Raw genomic sequence first — 16,296 nt, forward strand, 5'->3', positions numbered from 1 at the left:
AACAGATAGGGGTGGTGAAAGAGTATTAAGCTAAAGACAGATTCTTACAACCAAGACATTGATCTCAAGTCCATGCCGCACTGAATGGGTGAGCAGTGGTATGTATACAGTATTCTGCACTTAAATGCACTTGAAATATTAATCTATTGATCAGCAAAGCAAATGTAAATGTAACTACTTTAACACAACTTACTTTTTTCCAGATGTTCAAAATACAGGGTCCTCTACATCACCACCACCAAATCTTGCATCAAGCTCTACATCAGCAACAACTATAACACCATCACCTGATCTTCACAAGCCGACACTTGGCACATCTCCTCCAGGTAGGCTAAACACTGACTAGAATATAGCCTCACTTTAACAACAATAATAAAAAGATAAGCTATCTAATTTAACACATGGAAATAATTTGGGGTCTCATATTAGGCGGATATACATGTTAGTGCTATTTCACTATTTTGAAATTCACATGTTGCCTTGTATACAGAGCTCTGGGATCTCAGTTGGCTTCTTTGGGGATATTCTTTGGAATCACTTCCTATTTGAGGATAATCATGTTGTCAGTACTACATAAAGTTTATTTTCAGAGAAGAAAAAATGATGCATCAAGTCATAAAAGCATCTTCTTAAACATCATAGTTATCCACTATGCACACACCAAAAAAATAAAATTACATTAAAACAGACTGATTTTGTTATATGATCTGATAATAAAATTTATTTGTGTTTGTCAGCAACAATGTCATCATTCTCATTACTGAACTGAATAATAACAATATCATCTTTTCTGGCTGGGTATTAAAGGGTTTATTTCACTGTCCAGAAGGATTTTAAAAGCCATTAGATTCATTTTGTTAAAAACTCACAGGTTGGTAGTTCAATCCACACTGCATGGCTCATCCTAAAACACACATACAATGAAGCATCTCATTCTAGTTCCACAAATAATGGAGAAGGAAAACAGATTTGATTGCCTATCAGCAAAAAATTCGGTTTGAATGCTAGGGCTGCAGAAAGACCAACCAATTAGTAACCCTGGTGAGTCAATGACTGCAATTCCTGTTGCTGTCTTTCTCAACTCTTCATCTCTCCTTTAATTTTCATTATGAGGCAGAGCTGAAACACATGCAGAGGACCAGTTAAAGCCTTTACATGCAGCGAAATGCAAAGCTTTAATGAATATTATGACCTTAATCCACTGTATCCACAAGATTTGATTCTAAGAAGAAACCAAGCCGAGTTTTCAAGTACCTGTCCAACAAAGCAAAGGAGAGCATCCCACCAAGAAAGGAACAAGGCAAATTGCATTCTCACTTTTGTACAATCTGTGTTTCCAATCACAGGAAACTCCACAATACACAATATGAAGTCATGGCAAATGACCTCCAGTCAACTGCCACATATTGTATTTTTTTTGTATTTTCTGAAATTGTTACAGTCCTGTACTCCCAGGTGAATCCTAATACTCTTAGAAAATATAACTATATGCAGGTGTTGTTGATACATGCAGACCCTAAAATTTGAAGTTAAAAACTTTTGTGCTAACTACATCAAACTGAAATTTCTCTCTAGGCAAATCCCTAACTCTCTTTATAAAGACCCATGCTGAACAACATTGTCCTTTTTCAAAAAATTATTTATTTTTATTTGAAAGGCAGATATAGAGAGAGGAGGAGGAGAGACAGAGAGAAAGATCTTTTGTCCAATAATTCACTCCCCAAGTGGCTACAATGGCTGGAGCTGAACCAATCCGAAGCTAGGAACCAGGAGTTTCTTCTGGGTCTTCCATAAGGGTGCAGGGTCTCAAAGCATTGGGCCGTCCTCAACTGCTTTCCCAGGCCACAGGGAAGGAACTGGATGGGAAGCAGGGCAGCCGAGATTAGAACGGCGTCCATATGTTATGCTGGAGCGTTGAAGGCGAGGAATTTAAACGCAATGCTATCGCACTGGGCCTCTAACATTGTTCTTATAAAAACACAAACCTAACCACTGTGTTAAGCAACCAGGAAAGGACAGACATAGGGGTCAGTGAAGTAATTCTAACAGAATTGTAATTGATACCACCAGAAATGCATCTTATCTGTTGATTTTTTTTTAAAGATTTATTCATTTTATTACAGCCAGATATACACAGAGAAGGAGAGACAGAGAGAAAGATCTTCCGTCCGATGATTCACTCCCCAAGTGAGCCACAACGGGCCGATGCGCGCCGATCCGAAGCCCGGAACCTGGAACCTCCTCCGGGTCTCCCACACGGGTGCAGGGTCCCAATGCATTGGGCCGTCGTCGACTGCTTTCCCAGGCCACAAGCAGGGAGCTGGATGGGAAGTGGAGCTTCCGGGATTAGAACCAGCGCCCATATGGGATCCCGGGGCGTTCAAGGCGATGACTTTAGCCACTAGGCCACGCCGCCGGGCCCTATCTGTTGATTTTTAAAGTTCAAATAAACCATTACTGAGACATTTTTAGCGAATTTACTGTTCATGGTGCTTGCAATGGAAAGTTCATAGAACACTTGAATTTTTAAATGTACATTGTCACATAGATGCACTCACATTCTTACAAACAAGCATGTATTCGTTTCAATTTCTTTAACACGTCTATTGACTTATGTTAGCTAATTAATTTCTTGTCTGTGTTCTACAGAAGTTTTCCAGCTGTGTTTTAAATTATACTTATGCAAGTCTATAAATTGTAATAGGTCAGAGCAACTTTTTTATTAATATTCATTATAAAAGTGATCAGATATACCCCAAGATAGAGAATATTATAATTGTTTTCCAAGTGCCCATCTTTCCAAATCCATGTTTACCTATACATCCTTTTCTTCCTTCCTTCCTTCCTTCCTTCCTTCCTTCCTTCCTTCCTTTCTTCCTTCCTTCCTTCTGTTCTTCCTTCCTTCATTTATTGCTTTATTCCACTTTTTTAGCTTTGATTATTAAAGTGTTTTGAAAGGAATCTAAATTTTTATCATTTTACCTTAAAAAACATAATATGCATATCAAACTACATAAATAATCTATTACAAGGATATTATGATAGCAAATGTTGCAAACTAACCATGCCATGATGATATCTAATATCCATTTCTAGACGTTTTAAACATTAAAATCTAATAAAACACAAATATACTATAGGATGGAATAAGTGGAGGAAATGCAACCTGGATGTTCTGCTGAGACCAGTGGATTCAGGGAGACAAGGGAATTTAAGCAGGTAACACAATTCCAGTCAGCACCTCAGATGTGGTAAAGTCTGGAATGGTGACTGTGCAGCTGGGAAATCCCTGGTACTCATACGGAATTGGAGAAACCCATAGGAGAAGAAAAACAAACAAGGCAGCCTCTCGTCATCTGATGTGCTTGCTGCTCATGACTTAGTAAGCTTGTATGTGCATTAGGTCCCGTATATTGGATGTTTCCTGGGCTCCTGAAGACAATATCATCAAAGTACAGTATGCAAACAATGGACATTTTGCCTAAGTTTTTTTTTAAAAGATTTATTTATTTTTGTTACAAAGTCAGATATACAGAGAGGAGGAGAGATAGAGAGGAAGATCTTCGTCCGATGATTCACCCCCAAGTGAGCACAATGGCCGGTGCTGCGTGGATCCAAAGCCCAGAACCAGGAACTTCCTTCCGGGTTTCCCACATGCGGGTGCAGGGTCTCAAAGCTTTGGGCTATACTTTACTGCTTTCCCAGGCCACAAGCAGGGAGCTGGATGGGAAGTGGAACTGCTGGGATTAGAACCGGCGCCCATATGGGATCCTGGCATGTTTAAGGTGAGGACTGTAGCCGCTAGGCCACGCCGCCGGGTCCATTTTGCCTAAGTTTTCATGTTCTATACAGTATGTCAGTACACAAGGGTACTGTAAGTGGTTTGTGGGAAAATGAAAGTAAACGATGTTTATTTAATCTCAAAACATTTGGACATCTATGTCTAGTTTTCTCATAACTATACATTTCCATGAACTTTTTGAAAATCAGTTATGTTTGGTTTCCTGATTTCAGGCCTAGGAAATGTTTAAATTTGGGAGAGTTTTATGCTTGCACCCATTTTTCAAGATAACCATCTAAAACTTCTCTTTTTCAATAAAATAGATGCAACTGGTGGCCACTATGCTTAGTTAAATAAGCCAAATAAGCCAGCCCCATAAGAAAATATCTCACACACACACACACACACACACACACACACACACACACAAAGCAGTTCCTTAATCCTCCTTCCTCTGGTGAGAATGGTTCTTAAGGTGCTTGCAAAAATATAGAACATGGATAAGCTGTTATATTTTCATTTTAAAGCTTTCCAGTCAGATTTTCTCAGTTAAAAGGTCAAAAGGCTTTTTCTTAATAATGCTTAATGTATATCTAAAGTACATAAATTTTCTTCCTATTGCCAAGGGCAGAAATTCTGTCATCAGAAACATGGATAATGTGTAAGAGAATTCTTACAGAGGCAGAGTCACAGTGGCAGAACTGATTGATAGGGCTTTGCCCGAAGCAGGACTTGCTTTTACAGATTTATCCAATTAGGGAGAAGGGACTTAACTTTGTCCTAGATGTACATCAAGTGCACTGCATATTTTGTGCAAAGGCCAAGTGACTGGAATTTAAAAATCAACATTTGGCAGACACCGAATGTCACCAACATAAAATGAAACTCTTTTATATAGAAACTGCAAAGAATAAACACATAAACATCATTTTTCTAATTTTTCTAATATGACTAATTGGGAAAAACTTAACATGGTTAGTTTATTTTATTCCATAGCCATTCTTTGTCCAGTCTTTTTCTATTATTTGTTAAGTTTGAATTGAAAATTAACAACCTGTGGGTTCGGCACAGTATCATAGTGGCTAAAGTCCTTGCCATATGGGTGTCGGGTCTGACATGGCTGCTCCACTTTTCATCCAGTTCCCTGCTTGTGGCCTGGGAAAGCAGTTGAGGATGACCCAAAGCCTTGGGACCCTACACCCGTGTGGGAGACCCAGAACAAGCTCCTGGTTCCTAGCTTCTGATTGGCATAGCTCTAGCCATTGCAGCCGCCCGAAGATCTTTCTCTCTGTCTCTCCTTCTTTCTGTACTTCTGCGTTTCCAATAAAAATAGAATAAATCTTACATAAAAAAAAGAAGAAGAAAAAGAAAAAGAAAATTAACCACCTGGTGCAGTCCTGAACTTGGATTTTGGGGTTCTCCTTTTTGTAGTTTATCAAAGAATGCTTATCTTGCTTTTAATTTTTCATTAGCAAATAAGAAATGTTTGCAAATTATAGATTTTATTGAAACATTTGTAGCCTAAGTGGAATTTAACACAGATTCAAAAAGTCATTTTCGAAAAATGTTAAGAATGCTGATTGACTATGCAATTTTACAGAGAATTATTATATTCTAAAAATTTAGTCATTCATAAACATTTGCTGACTCAATGTAATATCCTTAAAGACAAGCACACAAACATATTTATACATATTTATACATGTGAATGTAATAATCTCACTCTAATTACATACTTCATGACATGCAATAATTATTTTATACATAAATTAACAGAAATTAATGTTATTGATATTGCAAAATTTAATCTTTAATAATGAATGTATTTATACTTTAGCATTTGCATTTAATAATACAGAAGTTCACTTCAAATTACATAAATGTTTATTCATTTTTGAAAGTAAACATTAATATATTTACAAATAATCAAAGTACTGTCCTTGGTTTTACAACAACAAAAAAAGAAACATGCTCACTGTGTGAAGAGATACGTATGTTTAATTTTCACTGTAGTAATAATTTCACAAATTATATACCAAAACATCACACTTTGTACACTTTAAATATACACATTTTTTGTTAATTTACCTCACTGAAACTGGAGAAATAACCAAAATAAAAAGTAAAATAATTTATGATTCAATTATAAATATTGTCTCACTGATTATTGTAATGATCATCGACATTGTCAAAAGGTCATTCCTGAAGCACAATTTTGAGAACATTTGACAGGGCTGGCATTGTGTTTCAGCAACTTAAACTACTGCATATGATGACAGTATCCAATATGAGACCTGTGGAATCCCAGTTGCTCCACTTCCATCCACCTCCTTGCTACTGTGCCAAGGAAAACAGCAGAGGATGGCGCCAAGTGCTCAATGAGAAAGCAAAATGAAATTAGAGGCTCTCGGTGCCTTCTGTTATGGTCATTTGGAGGGTGAATCAGTGGATGAAAAGATCCCTCTCTCCCCATTCTCTTTCTAGTGTGTGTGTGTGTGTATAATTGTATAACTCTGCTATTCAAATAAGATAATTCTTTTTTTAAAAAAAAGTCAAAATATTAACCATTTGAATCCTCAGTTTTGCAAAGACAAAGACTAAAACTGAAGCCAAAGTGACTAAATATTAAATAAGTCCAAAACTCAATCCATATCTCTTCCCCTTTTCAAGCATCAATCCAAAATAGGTGTCAAAGAAAAGGATCAATGGCTTTGAAAAGTCATATGTTATACACATTTGACACATCCTATGTTTTATAGTCACTATTATCATTGTAAGAGTCTAGGTGATTTTCATGTTTTGTGTTTTGAAAAAACGCATGTGACATGTCAGTGAACGATAATGCAAACTAACTGTAAAACTGCAATTACCACAAATCCTAAGGGATGAAGTGCAAAGAAAGGTAGCAGAGGAATTGGAGGAAATGTTCATTCATATCATTTCATCCTGATTTTACGCTGTTGACATCATGTGAGCAGGCAACTCAAAGCCTAGTGGAACACAATTTCATATGTAGGATTCTTCCTTTGAAATATAACCACATAAGAGTCTGAAAGATGTTTGGAAAGTCAAAAATGCTTAGGCACTCTCCATATTACATTATAATTCACAGAATCTGTCTGTGGCAACACTTTTCATCACTTTAAAAGTATATATTTCCTGATAAGCAGTGGAGAGAGAGAGTAGTGGGCAGTGGGAAAACCCTTTCCTATCTGCTTGGAGGTTATTCTACAATCATCCTGCACAGGCATTGTCTTGCTCTTATGATTCCTTAGTATGTGATACACAGCTTCATCCATTTACCTTTTAAAAGCTCTCATCTGGACTAGAATTTTAAAGCATCTGGTTAACTGCACAGAGCTAAATGGTTCTTCCCTCAAAGACTATGTGCATATGTTGAAGTATGAGAACCACAATTATACTTATAGTAAATATGAGATAAACACCCTAATCACACAGGATATGCTAAGATACTTTATTCAAAAGATACAAGAAAGGATCCTGAAAGTTATGAAGGATTTTAAGAAGCCAAGGAATGTTAACCGTAGCAGAGTGGATGTCAAGCTGATATGTCATGTTGACCTTTTAAAGCAGATCTTTGTCCTTTTGGATCCTTGTGGCCTGTGTGCCCCATTGAAACATTTACTCAATGCCTACTCTATGCCAGTAATTCCTCTTGATAACACATGGATTATGAAGGTTGAGTAAGTGTTGTATGCTTCCCACCAGTAGTTTAGGAAAAGCTCTAGCCAAGAATGGAGACATAAAGAATGTTTCATGAATACACAAATAGAGTTTTTTGTTTGCTTGTGTTCACTTGCATGTTTCATTGCCACAACTAAATAAACAAAATAAAATGTAACTGTGAAGTAAAAAGCATAATGTATGTGGATTCTGTTAACGAGATCATTTCTCCCAAGGAGAAAAAGAAAATAATTTAAAATCATTAGTTTTGTAGCAATTTATTGTGTGTTTGATAATGCTCTAGTAAGCATCTGTAGTGGAAATTTTCCATTTTCACTTTACATGTAAAAATATGTGAATGATTTGTTTACAATCCATTCAGGCATTCAACGCCTAATCCTTTAGATGAAAAAGAAGCTGGAAAATGGGAAAATGAAAGTTTGTCCAGTCCCACTGCAGCGGAGTTTCAGCTCACATCCAGATTTCACTTAATTTTATTTATTCCTTGACAGGTGAAATCAGATTGTGACTAATAATAATGTCATCTGTCTTATCAAACTAGGAACAATCAGCAATGAATCATCAAAAACATCTCTGATGTCAACAGTTTCTTCAATTACAACAGTTACAGTTGAAGGTGAGTGAAATTTTTGCCACCATTTCCAAATCTTTATAATTCACACACTATAGTAAACCTTCTTTAAAGTTGACAATTTAGAGTTTTTTAGTATATTCATAAAGCTTGTGTGATCATCACCATTATCAAACTGCAGATATTTTTCTCTCTCTAAAAGAAAACCCTGTATTACTGTTCATTCTACATTCCCTATTTCCTCAACCGCCAGCAACTACTAACTTCTCACATATACACTTATTCTGGATCTTTTATTCAAACAAAAACATGCAATATTTGACCTTTTGTGTCTAGCTTCCTTACCTTAGCATGATCATCTCAGTTTCATTCATGTTGCAGAACCTATCTGTAGTTCTTCATTTTTTTTGAGCTGAACAATATTTAGCTGTATGGATATAACACATTTTCCATATTTTCTAGTTAATGAACATTTGCATTTCTTATTTTTGCAAGACATCAAAGAATACTTCAGTTAACATTTGTGCATCCATTTCTATGTGCGGATATATTTTTTCATTTATCTTGGGGACATGGTTTGGAGTGGATTGCTGACTCGTAGCAAACTCTTTGTTTAACATTTTGAAGAACTGATTTCCAGAGCAGCTATTCATTCCCATCAGCAAAGAGATATTAGAGCACAACACTTGTTTTTAATCGTATTCATTCTAGTGCATGTGAAATAGTATTTCATTTTGGTTTTGATTTACATTTTGCTAGCTACTAAGGATACTTACAACATTTCATATGCCTTTTAGCCAACTGCAGACAGTATTTGGGATTAAATTTATTCAAATCCTTTAAACACATAAAAATGTGTTGTCTTTTTAGTGTACAATTATAGGGGTTACATACTGAAAAACAGAACATTATCAGATAATTTGCAAGAATTTTCTCCTTTTCTATAGGTGGGTTTTAGTTTTAGGATGATATTCTTTTAAGAACCAAAATCTCTAATTTTTCTATTAAAATTAATTAGTCCTCTCTTTTGTCGTTTGTACATTAGAAGTGAAATCTCAGAAACTACTCCCCATTTTAAGGCCTCAAAGATTTTCATCACTGTCTTCTTCTGAGTGTTTTACAAAAAGAGCAAAGTTTTAGCTATTAAGTTGCAGACTTCAATTTTTATATATAGTGTGAGGTAGATATCTAACTGCATTTCCCACATGTCGATGTCTATTTGTGCTAAAATTGATTATTTAAAAAGTCATTGTTTCTCTCTTTTGTTATCTTCACATCCTTTATGAAAATCAATTGACCATAAACATGAGCACTTTATTGTATCTCCTGGATTATCAAATCTAGCCTACTAACCTATGTGTATACATTTATATGTATATACATTAATACATTTTAATTATATTAATTATAACAAAGTTTATGTTAAGTGCCAAAAGTGGAAAGTAGAAGTCCTTAAAATATTTTTCTCTTTTTCTAAATTTTATCATTTTTAAGTAACTTGAATTTTGATGCAAATTTTATAATCAACTTGAGAATTTCTGTAGGAAGCTAGCTTGGATTTATATAGAACCTGTAATAGAATAAGGGAAATATTGTCATTCTAACAATCTTAAATTTTGTAATCCATGAGCACAGAATGTTTTTCCATTTTTGTTTTGTTCATTTCTTATGGTGATATTTAGATTTTGTAACGTATAAGAATTGAAGTGCTTTGTTTAATATATCCCTGGAATTTTTCAATTTGATGATTTTTTTAAGCAGGATTATTTTTCTTAATTTGAAGTTTGAATTGTTCATTGCTATTGTAAAGAGTAGCAATTTACTATCATGTATTGATACTGTGGTGTTTTTTTTTCTGTTTGTTGAACTCATGTTTAATTTGGGTATGTGTGTTCGTGTATTCTTTGAGATTTTCTGTACACAAGATCATGTCTTCTGCAAATTGTTTTACTTCTTCATTTCCAGATTGAATGCCTTTATTTTACTGCATAATTACACTACCAACCCTGCCTATAATCCCTAGTGCAAAGTTGAATAAAAGTTGTGAGAGGAGATACATCTGATTTGAATTACAAAGGGTTTATCATTAATTATGATGTTAAGTTTGGAGTTTCCATAGACAAGTTTTATCGGGAAGAAAAAATTTATCCCAGTTAAGTTTGTTAAATTTTGTTTTCTTTTTATCATGTAAGGCTATTGTTCTTAAATTTTTTTCTTTAATGAATACTAATACATTGAGATTATCATTTGCTTTTTTCCTTTATTTTACTAATATTCATCTGACACTTATTTCTGCATATTCCATGAACCTTAAATTGCTGGCATTAGTTCAACTTGGTTATTGTATAAAAACCTTTTTTATATAGTGCTTCATTTTATTGCGTTTTCTTATTTAATACTTTAACATCTACATTCATAACGCATGTAGGTTTGCAATATTTTTGTGTGTGAGGCCTTTATTTGAGATATTACAGTAATATTAACCTGTTAGCGTGAATTGAAAAGTGCTCCTTTTTCTAATTTTTGGAGCAGTTGTCAGGGAGGAATAGTTGAAGTTTCACACTAAGTGAGAATGGAGCAGAAAAGCAGTCTGATCCTAGGATTTCTTTGTGGAAAGTGTGTTATTCTGCTTTGTTTTGTTTTTAAATAACTCAAGCTCTTTATCCAATATAGATGAATCAGATATTATATTCATTCTCATCTCCATTTTGATAGTTGTTGATTTTCTACAAATGCATGCTTGCTTAGTCACTATGAGATAATGCCTCATGCCTTTTAGGATGGTTATTATTATCAAACAGTTCAGTGATACCACAGTACAGGTATTTTACAGTTTAGTAAATGATGACAGTAAGAAATGTGGAACCATGTGCACTGTTTATAGGAGTGTAGATTTGTGTGGTTATTGTAGAAAAGAGTTTGGGTGTTCCTAAAGAGATAATAAAATAGGGCTGAGTCAGCAATCTACTTTCTGAGTATATGCCCTAAGGAAATGAAATCACCGCATCATAAAGATAACTACAGTCCAATCTTGACAGCAGCACTAGACACAAAACCCAATTTAAAAAACACCTTACATGGGAAATGTCATTAACAAATTTGTTTATTTGGATGCAAAAATTCTGCAGTTCACGTACACGTTTCAGTAATATGTGTTTTCATGAACCTTTTCTAATTTATTAACATGGGATATCTCACTGTTTTAATTTCCTGCAATTTCTCCATTGATGATTTTTGGTTTTCAATGTAGAGACTTATCACTTTCTTGATTAAACATACTTCTAAGTGTTTTAAGAGTATCTTTTTAATAAACTAAATACTGTGCCACAGTAGGAGCATTCTATAGTTCCTATTTTAACAAATGGTAATTTGTCAAAAACTTACCTACCCTTTGTTCCATTTTTTTTACATAGACTTTTGTAATTTTATTGATTTCCATACTAGAATGGTGCTATGTTACATGATTTATTATTTTTTTTCTGGTCACTCATCTTTAGTGTTTTCCTTTTTTTTTCTTATATATATTTTCCTATTGATTACATTGCAATATGTGACAAAGTTTTATAGGCACTGGGATTCCCCCCACCCCTCCCCAACCCCCCCAGCCACCCCCCATGGTGGATTCCTCCACCCTGTTGCATTACCACAGTTCAAATTCAGTTGAGATTCTTTCATTGGAAGCATCTACCAGGCATAAAGTCCAACAGCTTATTGTCCAGATAAGTTCATCAGTTTCTTGGGGAGACCATCTCTGGTCTGAAGGTAGAGCTGGCAGAGTGGTTTTGATATTTCAACAGTTACGAATTGCTGCCACTTTCACCACTCCAAGCACAATGAGGTCGTTGGAGAATCCACTGATTGACACAGTCCATCATAGAGTCTCCATTTGCCCAGCATTTTCATTGCCAACATATAGCTGAGGTGGTTTATTGACTTGTTCTGTCCTCTGTCATTTGATGGTTAGGGTTCTGAGTCCGAAAGCTCGATTGGGGAATCCCCAAAGAAACTTTGTCTGAGGTGTTCCCAGACCAGATTCTTGTATGTACTGGTAAGAACCGGGCCCGGCACAGTCCATCGCCCCGATCAGCAGTTAGTTGCTGGGTTGGTTCTCTTTTCAGCCCTGTCTTCCACTGGAACCAATGGGTGTTTGCAGTCCAGCCTGGTTCTACCCAGCACCTACTCGGCCTTCGCTTAAGCCAGTGGGGGCTGCAGCCCAGCCGGAGCGACCCACAATAACCCCCACCAGGCCCGCCCCCTACCCTGGTTTGCCAGTATGTGTAGCAGACTAGTCCAGTCTGTCCACATCCCCTTCTGCTCTCATACATGTCAATGGGTATGAGAACCATGTCCCATCTAATCAGCTCACTATCCAGCCTTCCCGGATGTTGTTGAGTGCCTCTCTGTCTAGCCACCCCAGCCCCTGCCCTAGTTTTCGTGCCCTCCCGTGGGGGGGTGGTTACCTAAGAGGGAGGAGCCCACTATTTCCCTCCCAGGCCATTCCCACTCCCAGATTATGCACTCTCCAGGTGGTTCTGCGGTTTAACTTGACAGAACTAGCCCCCAGTGCTAGCTTCTGCCAGCTGATGCTGTGGCTAAGCCCCAACAACCCTCACCCACTCTAATTGTAGATTGCACCAGTAGGAATAATCAGCCTTGCCTGGTTCTTCCGTGATTTGGCCCACATGAGGCACATAGGTGCTGTAGCCCTGCCTAGTCAGGTCTGTCCCCATCTCAGCTCACACTCTCCAGTGGGAGTAGCTGTTCAGCAAGGGAACCATCCCTTATTTCCCTGCAGGTTCTCACGTGTGCTGTTTGGGTGCTGCAGTCACCTCTGGCACAGGCAACCTCACCTTGGCATTCTGTATTGTGTACTGCTTTTGTAGTGACCGAACCTGGCTCCACTCACACTCTGTTCAGGTGTTCAGATTTGCCAGTGCGTGACATGAACTGATTCAGCTTGGTCTGCCCCCGACCCTTGCCAAATGTATGCCACTGGGAAATTTTCCATGACCTCTTGGCTGTATCCTTCCATGCTTCTTGTGCTTACTTGCAGAGTCTGTGTCCTGCCAGAGGAGTTGCCCAGGCTGCTCCATCAGAACCCCTCCAAGTGCCAGATTTTCCGCATACCAGAGGGTCCATGAGCCAGCAGTACCCAGTTCACCTCCTGTCCTAGCAGGAACAGTGGCTTTTCCTAACTGGCCTTCAACCCAAACTCGTCCTTGCTGTTGGATGTTTCAGCCCAGCCACGGCTCACCCATACCCACATACAGCTCATATATGGCTCAGCTGGGGTTGAGACCTAGCCTAGTCCGTTCCACATCTACCCTGGTCCTCCAGAACACCAGCAGGTGTTGCAGTCTGGTCCAGCCTGGTGCGTCTTGTCCCAGTTCACACTTGTGCCAAGGGAGACTACAACTGTATCCTGACCAGAACGCAGCCCCATTCCAGCTTGTGTGCCCCTTGGTGGGAACCTCCACCTAGCTAGAGAGTTCCCTAAGCCCCCGCAACCGGGCCTGTTCCAAGTCATAGATCATGCGCATGCCAGTGGTGTACTCTGACTCAGCTTGGCACAGCCCATCACCTGTCGCGACCCCTGCCCTAGACACTGTGACTTGGCATCCGTGACTCATGCAGACCAGTTGGTGCAAAAACCTAGCTGGGCATGTCCTGTGGTCCATCCTGGTTTCCAATCTTACTTGTGAGCTAAGGTTTGCTCAGTACTGCCTGGTGGGCCCGTTCCATCGCCTTTTCATACATTGACGAGCCGTTGATACAACTTTGCCCAGCCTGTCCGACCCCAGGTCCGTACCACCTGTTCACCAGTGGGAGCTATAACTCGCCCGGGGAGCTTCCCAAGTTTCTCCCCCTGATCCTCTCCCAGATCCAGTTCTCCTAGATGCCACTGGGCTTTAGGCCAGTGCCTGGTGCAGTCCGGCCCTCCCATTGGCTCTGCTTGAGCTGGTGAAAGTTACAGTCTGGCCCACACCACACCCCACTCAGGATGCACTCTCGAGTGCCACTGCTCATCTTTTGGGCACTCCCCTTCAAACCTTCAGGTCTCAGTCCCACTCTTGCCCTAAAGTTTCATGTCCCTTTTACTGGGAATCACCAGGAATTCATGTCTCACCTACACTAAAGCTGGCCTTATTCATGGGTGTCCCTAAGCAGCTATTTCAAATTATAAAAACCCCAGAGCTCGCCGCTGGCCGGCCAGCAGGCAGAGCCTGGCACCATTTGGTGCACTGGCTGCCCAAAGCCAGGGACTCAGTCACCGCCTTGCGGCAGTGGTCTTGGCCTGCTGAGTCCCCATTCTGGGACCCGACCCTGCTGGGGCACCCCCCAGGGTCACCAGCCCTGAGAGGTTGCCAGCCACCCCCAAATCCCAAGGTTCCGAATCCTCTTGTTCTATTTTTTAAGAGAAAATGACCAGATGTTGTTGCTACTGTCATCAAACAAACAACGCTGTATTTCCAATCATGTAAATCCAAGAAAATAAGGCTATTAATTTCCCTCTTCTTACAATTAAAATTCATAAATCCTTCTTTTCAGGTTAATCTGCTGTAACCCCTACATTAAATATCTAGTGTAATTAATGTTCATCATTTTATTTTTTAATAGATTTAATTCCCTGAAATACAATAAATGAATCTTACATTAATACTTTCAATATACTCGTAAAGCAGCATCCCATGCTTCTGTTTGATTTTCATGTAAATAGATCATGGCAGTTAGGGTTTCTTCTCTACACTTAAATCTGATACTAATTAGACTCTCTTAATCATCTTTTGTGTTGTTATCTTTATTCCAACTCAAATATGGATAAAATTCCTTATTTTTGTCTCCCTACGTGTAGCAAAATTCAAGAGAATATGCATTTCAAAATCAAAGTTCTTACAGATAAATCCAATTTTCTCATGATGTTGCAATCCTCTTATTAAATAATGATTTCTAAGGCAAAATTACATTTGCCAACATAATACATGTTGTTATCTAGACTTAAGAAGCAAGTCTCATCTGTTAGAGAAAACAGTACATGCTGTTATCTGGAAAAAATTGGCCAGGTCGAAATCTGAAATTGAGTCAAGTATGTAACTTTAAATTCCTACTTTTAGACTGATTTTCTTTTTCTCTGAGGTGTCTGTCCTTCAGTAGTAGTCCAGGATTTGCTTCCTGTGACCAAAATGCAGTTCAGAAAAATTTCCCAACAAGATAGTAATACAAGAGTAGGATTCAAATATATCAGTAAACATGAGTTACAAAACTATTTTCATCTCCTAAGCTAGGATTTAAGCATTTTCATACACTAGTAAAATTTGAAAATCTATTGCTATGGCCGTGTCAGTCTCAATATTTTTCATTCTATTCATTTTGAGTCCATTTTAAATATCTTAATTTACATATAAAAGCATTTAAGCCTGCCTCCATGGTCCAGTTAGTGCAATTTATTGGAACATCTTCTCCTAAACAGAATGTGGCTCTAACTCCACTCTCATGTATAAATCGTGTTTCACACCAACAAGTAATTCTCTTAGCAAGATTCTTGGCTTTACATTAACAAATATTTCTCTTATTTTACTCTTTATATATTTTTTTCAATACAGCAGCACTTTATCTTGCTTAACATTATTTCTATCACCAAGTTGAGTCTGGTTTACATGAACCATTCCTTTAGGCCATCAGGATGGCTTTTTATACTTTCCAATTTCAGCTCAAGTTCAAAGATTTCTGAAGAAGAACTCCTGTGTGTGCTTTGATCTTCATGCTTGCTTGCCTAACAATTATTACAAGTTTTTACTTGAAGGCATCTTGTATTTCTCTACTCTCTATGAACTATCAGTTTCTCCATGATGAGCACAAAGAATTAGCATTATACGGTAATGTCACAAAGTGGATGGTGATTAACATATCTGGACAGCATTAACAACTCGGGCTCATTCTGCCCTGTGCCAGAAATCTTTTGAGCTGCTTTCCAATATATCTCCAGTGAATGTTGCTTGTAGCTCGCACTAAGTACACACCAACTGCTCTGTCCATCTCTACTAGCTTATCAGTTTCTATATTAAACCATGAACGAGCAAATGGCATCAATCATTTTGCTTCTGTTGTATTGTTGTATTTTAGGTTGTTTGAATTTATTGTATTCTAATAACAATTTTTAAAAGCTCAGATTATTTTTGTTTTTGATTTTCCTTTTTGACCCTTCAAACAAAACATAATGCAATAAATAAGTATACTTACT

General features: G+C 37.8%; 1 protein-coding gene across 1 annotated transcript in view; it reads left to right on the top strand.

Annotated features, from left to right (window-relative positions):
- Nucleotides 1-16,296, top strand: part of EMCN (endomucin) — an 81,698-nt gene that overhangs the window by 37,260 nt on the left and 28,142 nt on the right. Inside the window, exons 2-3 of the mRNA XM_012929558.3 lie at nt 204-326; nt 8,028-8,102. Coding sequence (XP_012785012.2) covers nt 204-326; nt 8,028-8,102 — 198 coding nt within the window. The remainder of the gene's footprint in view (nt 1-203; nt 327-8,027; nt 8,103-16,296) is intronic.

This window comes from Ochotona princeps, chromosome 7, assembly GCF_030435755.1.
Source record: "Ochotona princeps isolate mOchPri1 chromosome 7, mOchPri1.hap1, whole genome shotgun sequence".
NCBI classification, from domain to species: Eukaryota; Metazoa; Chordata; class Mammalia; order Lagomorpha; family Ochotonidae; genus Ochotona; species Ochotona princeps.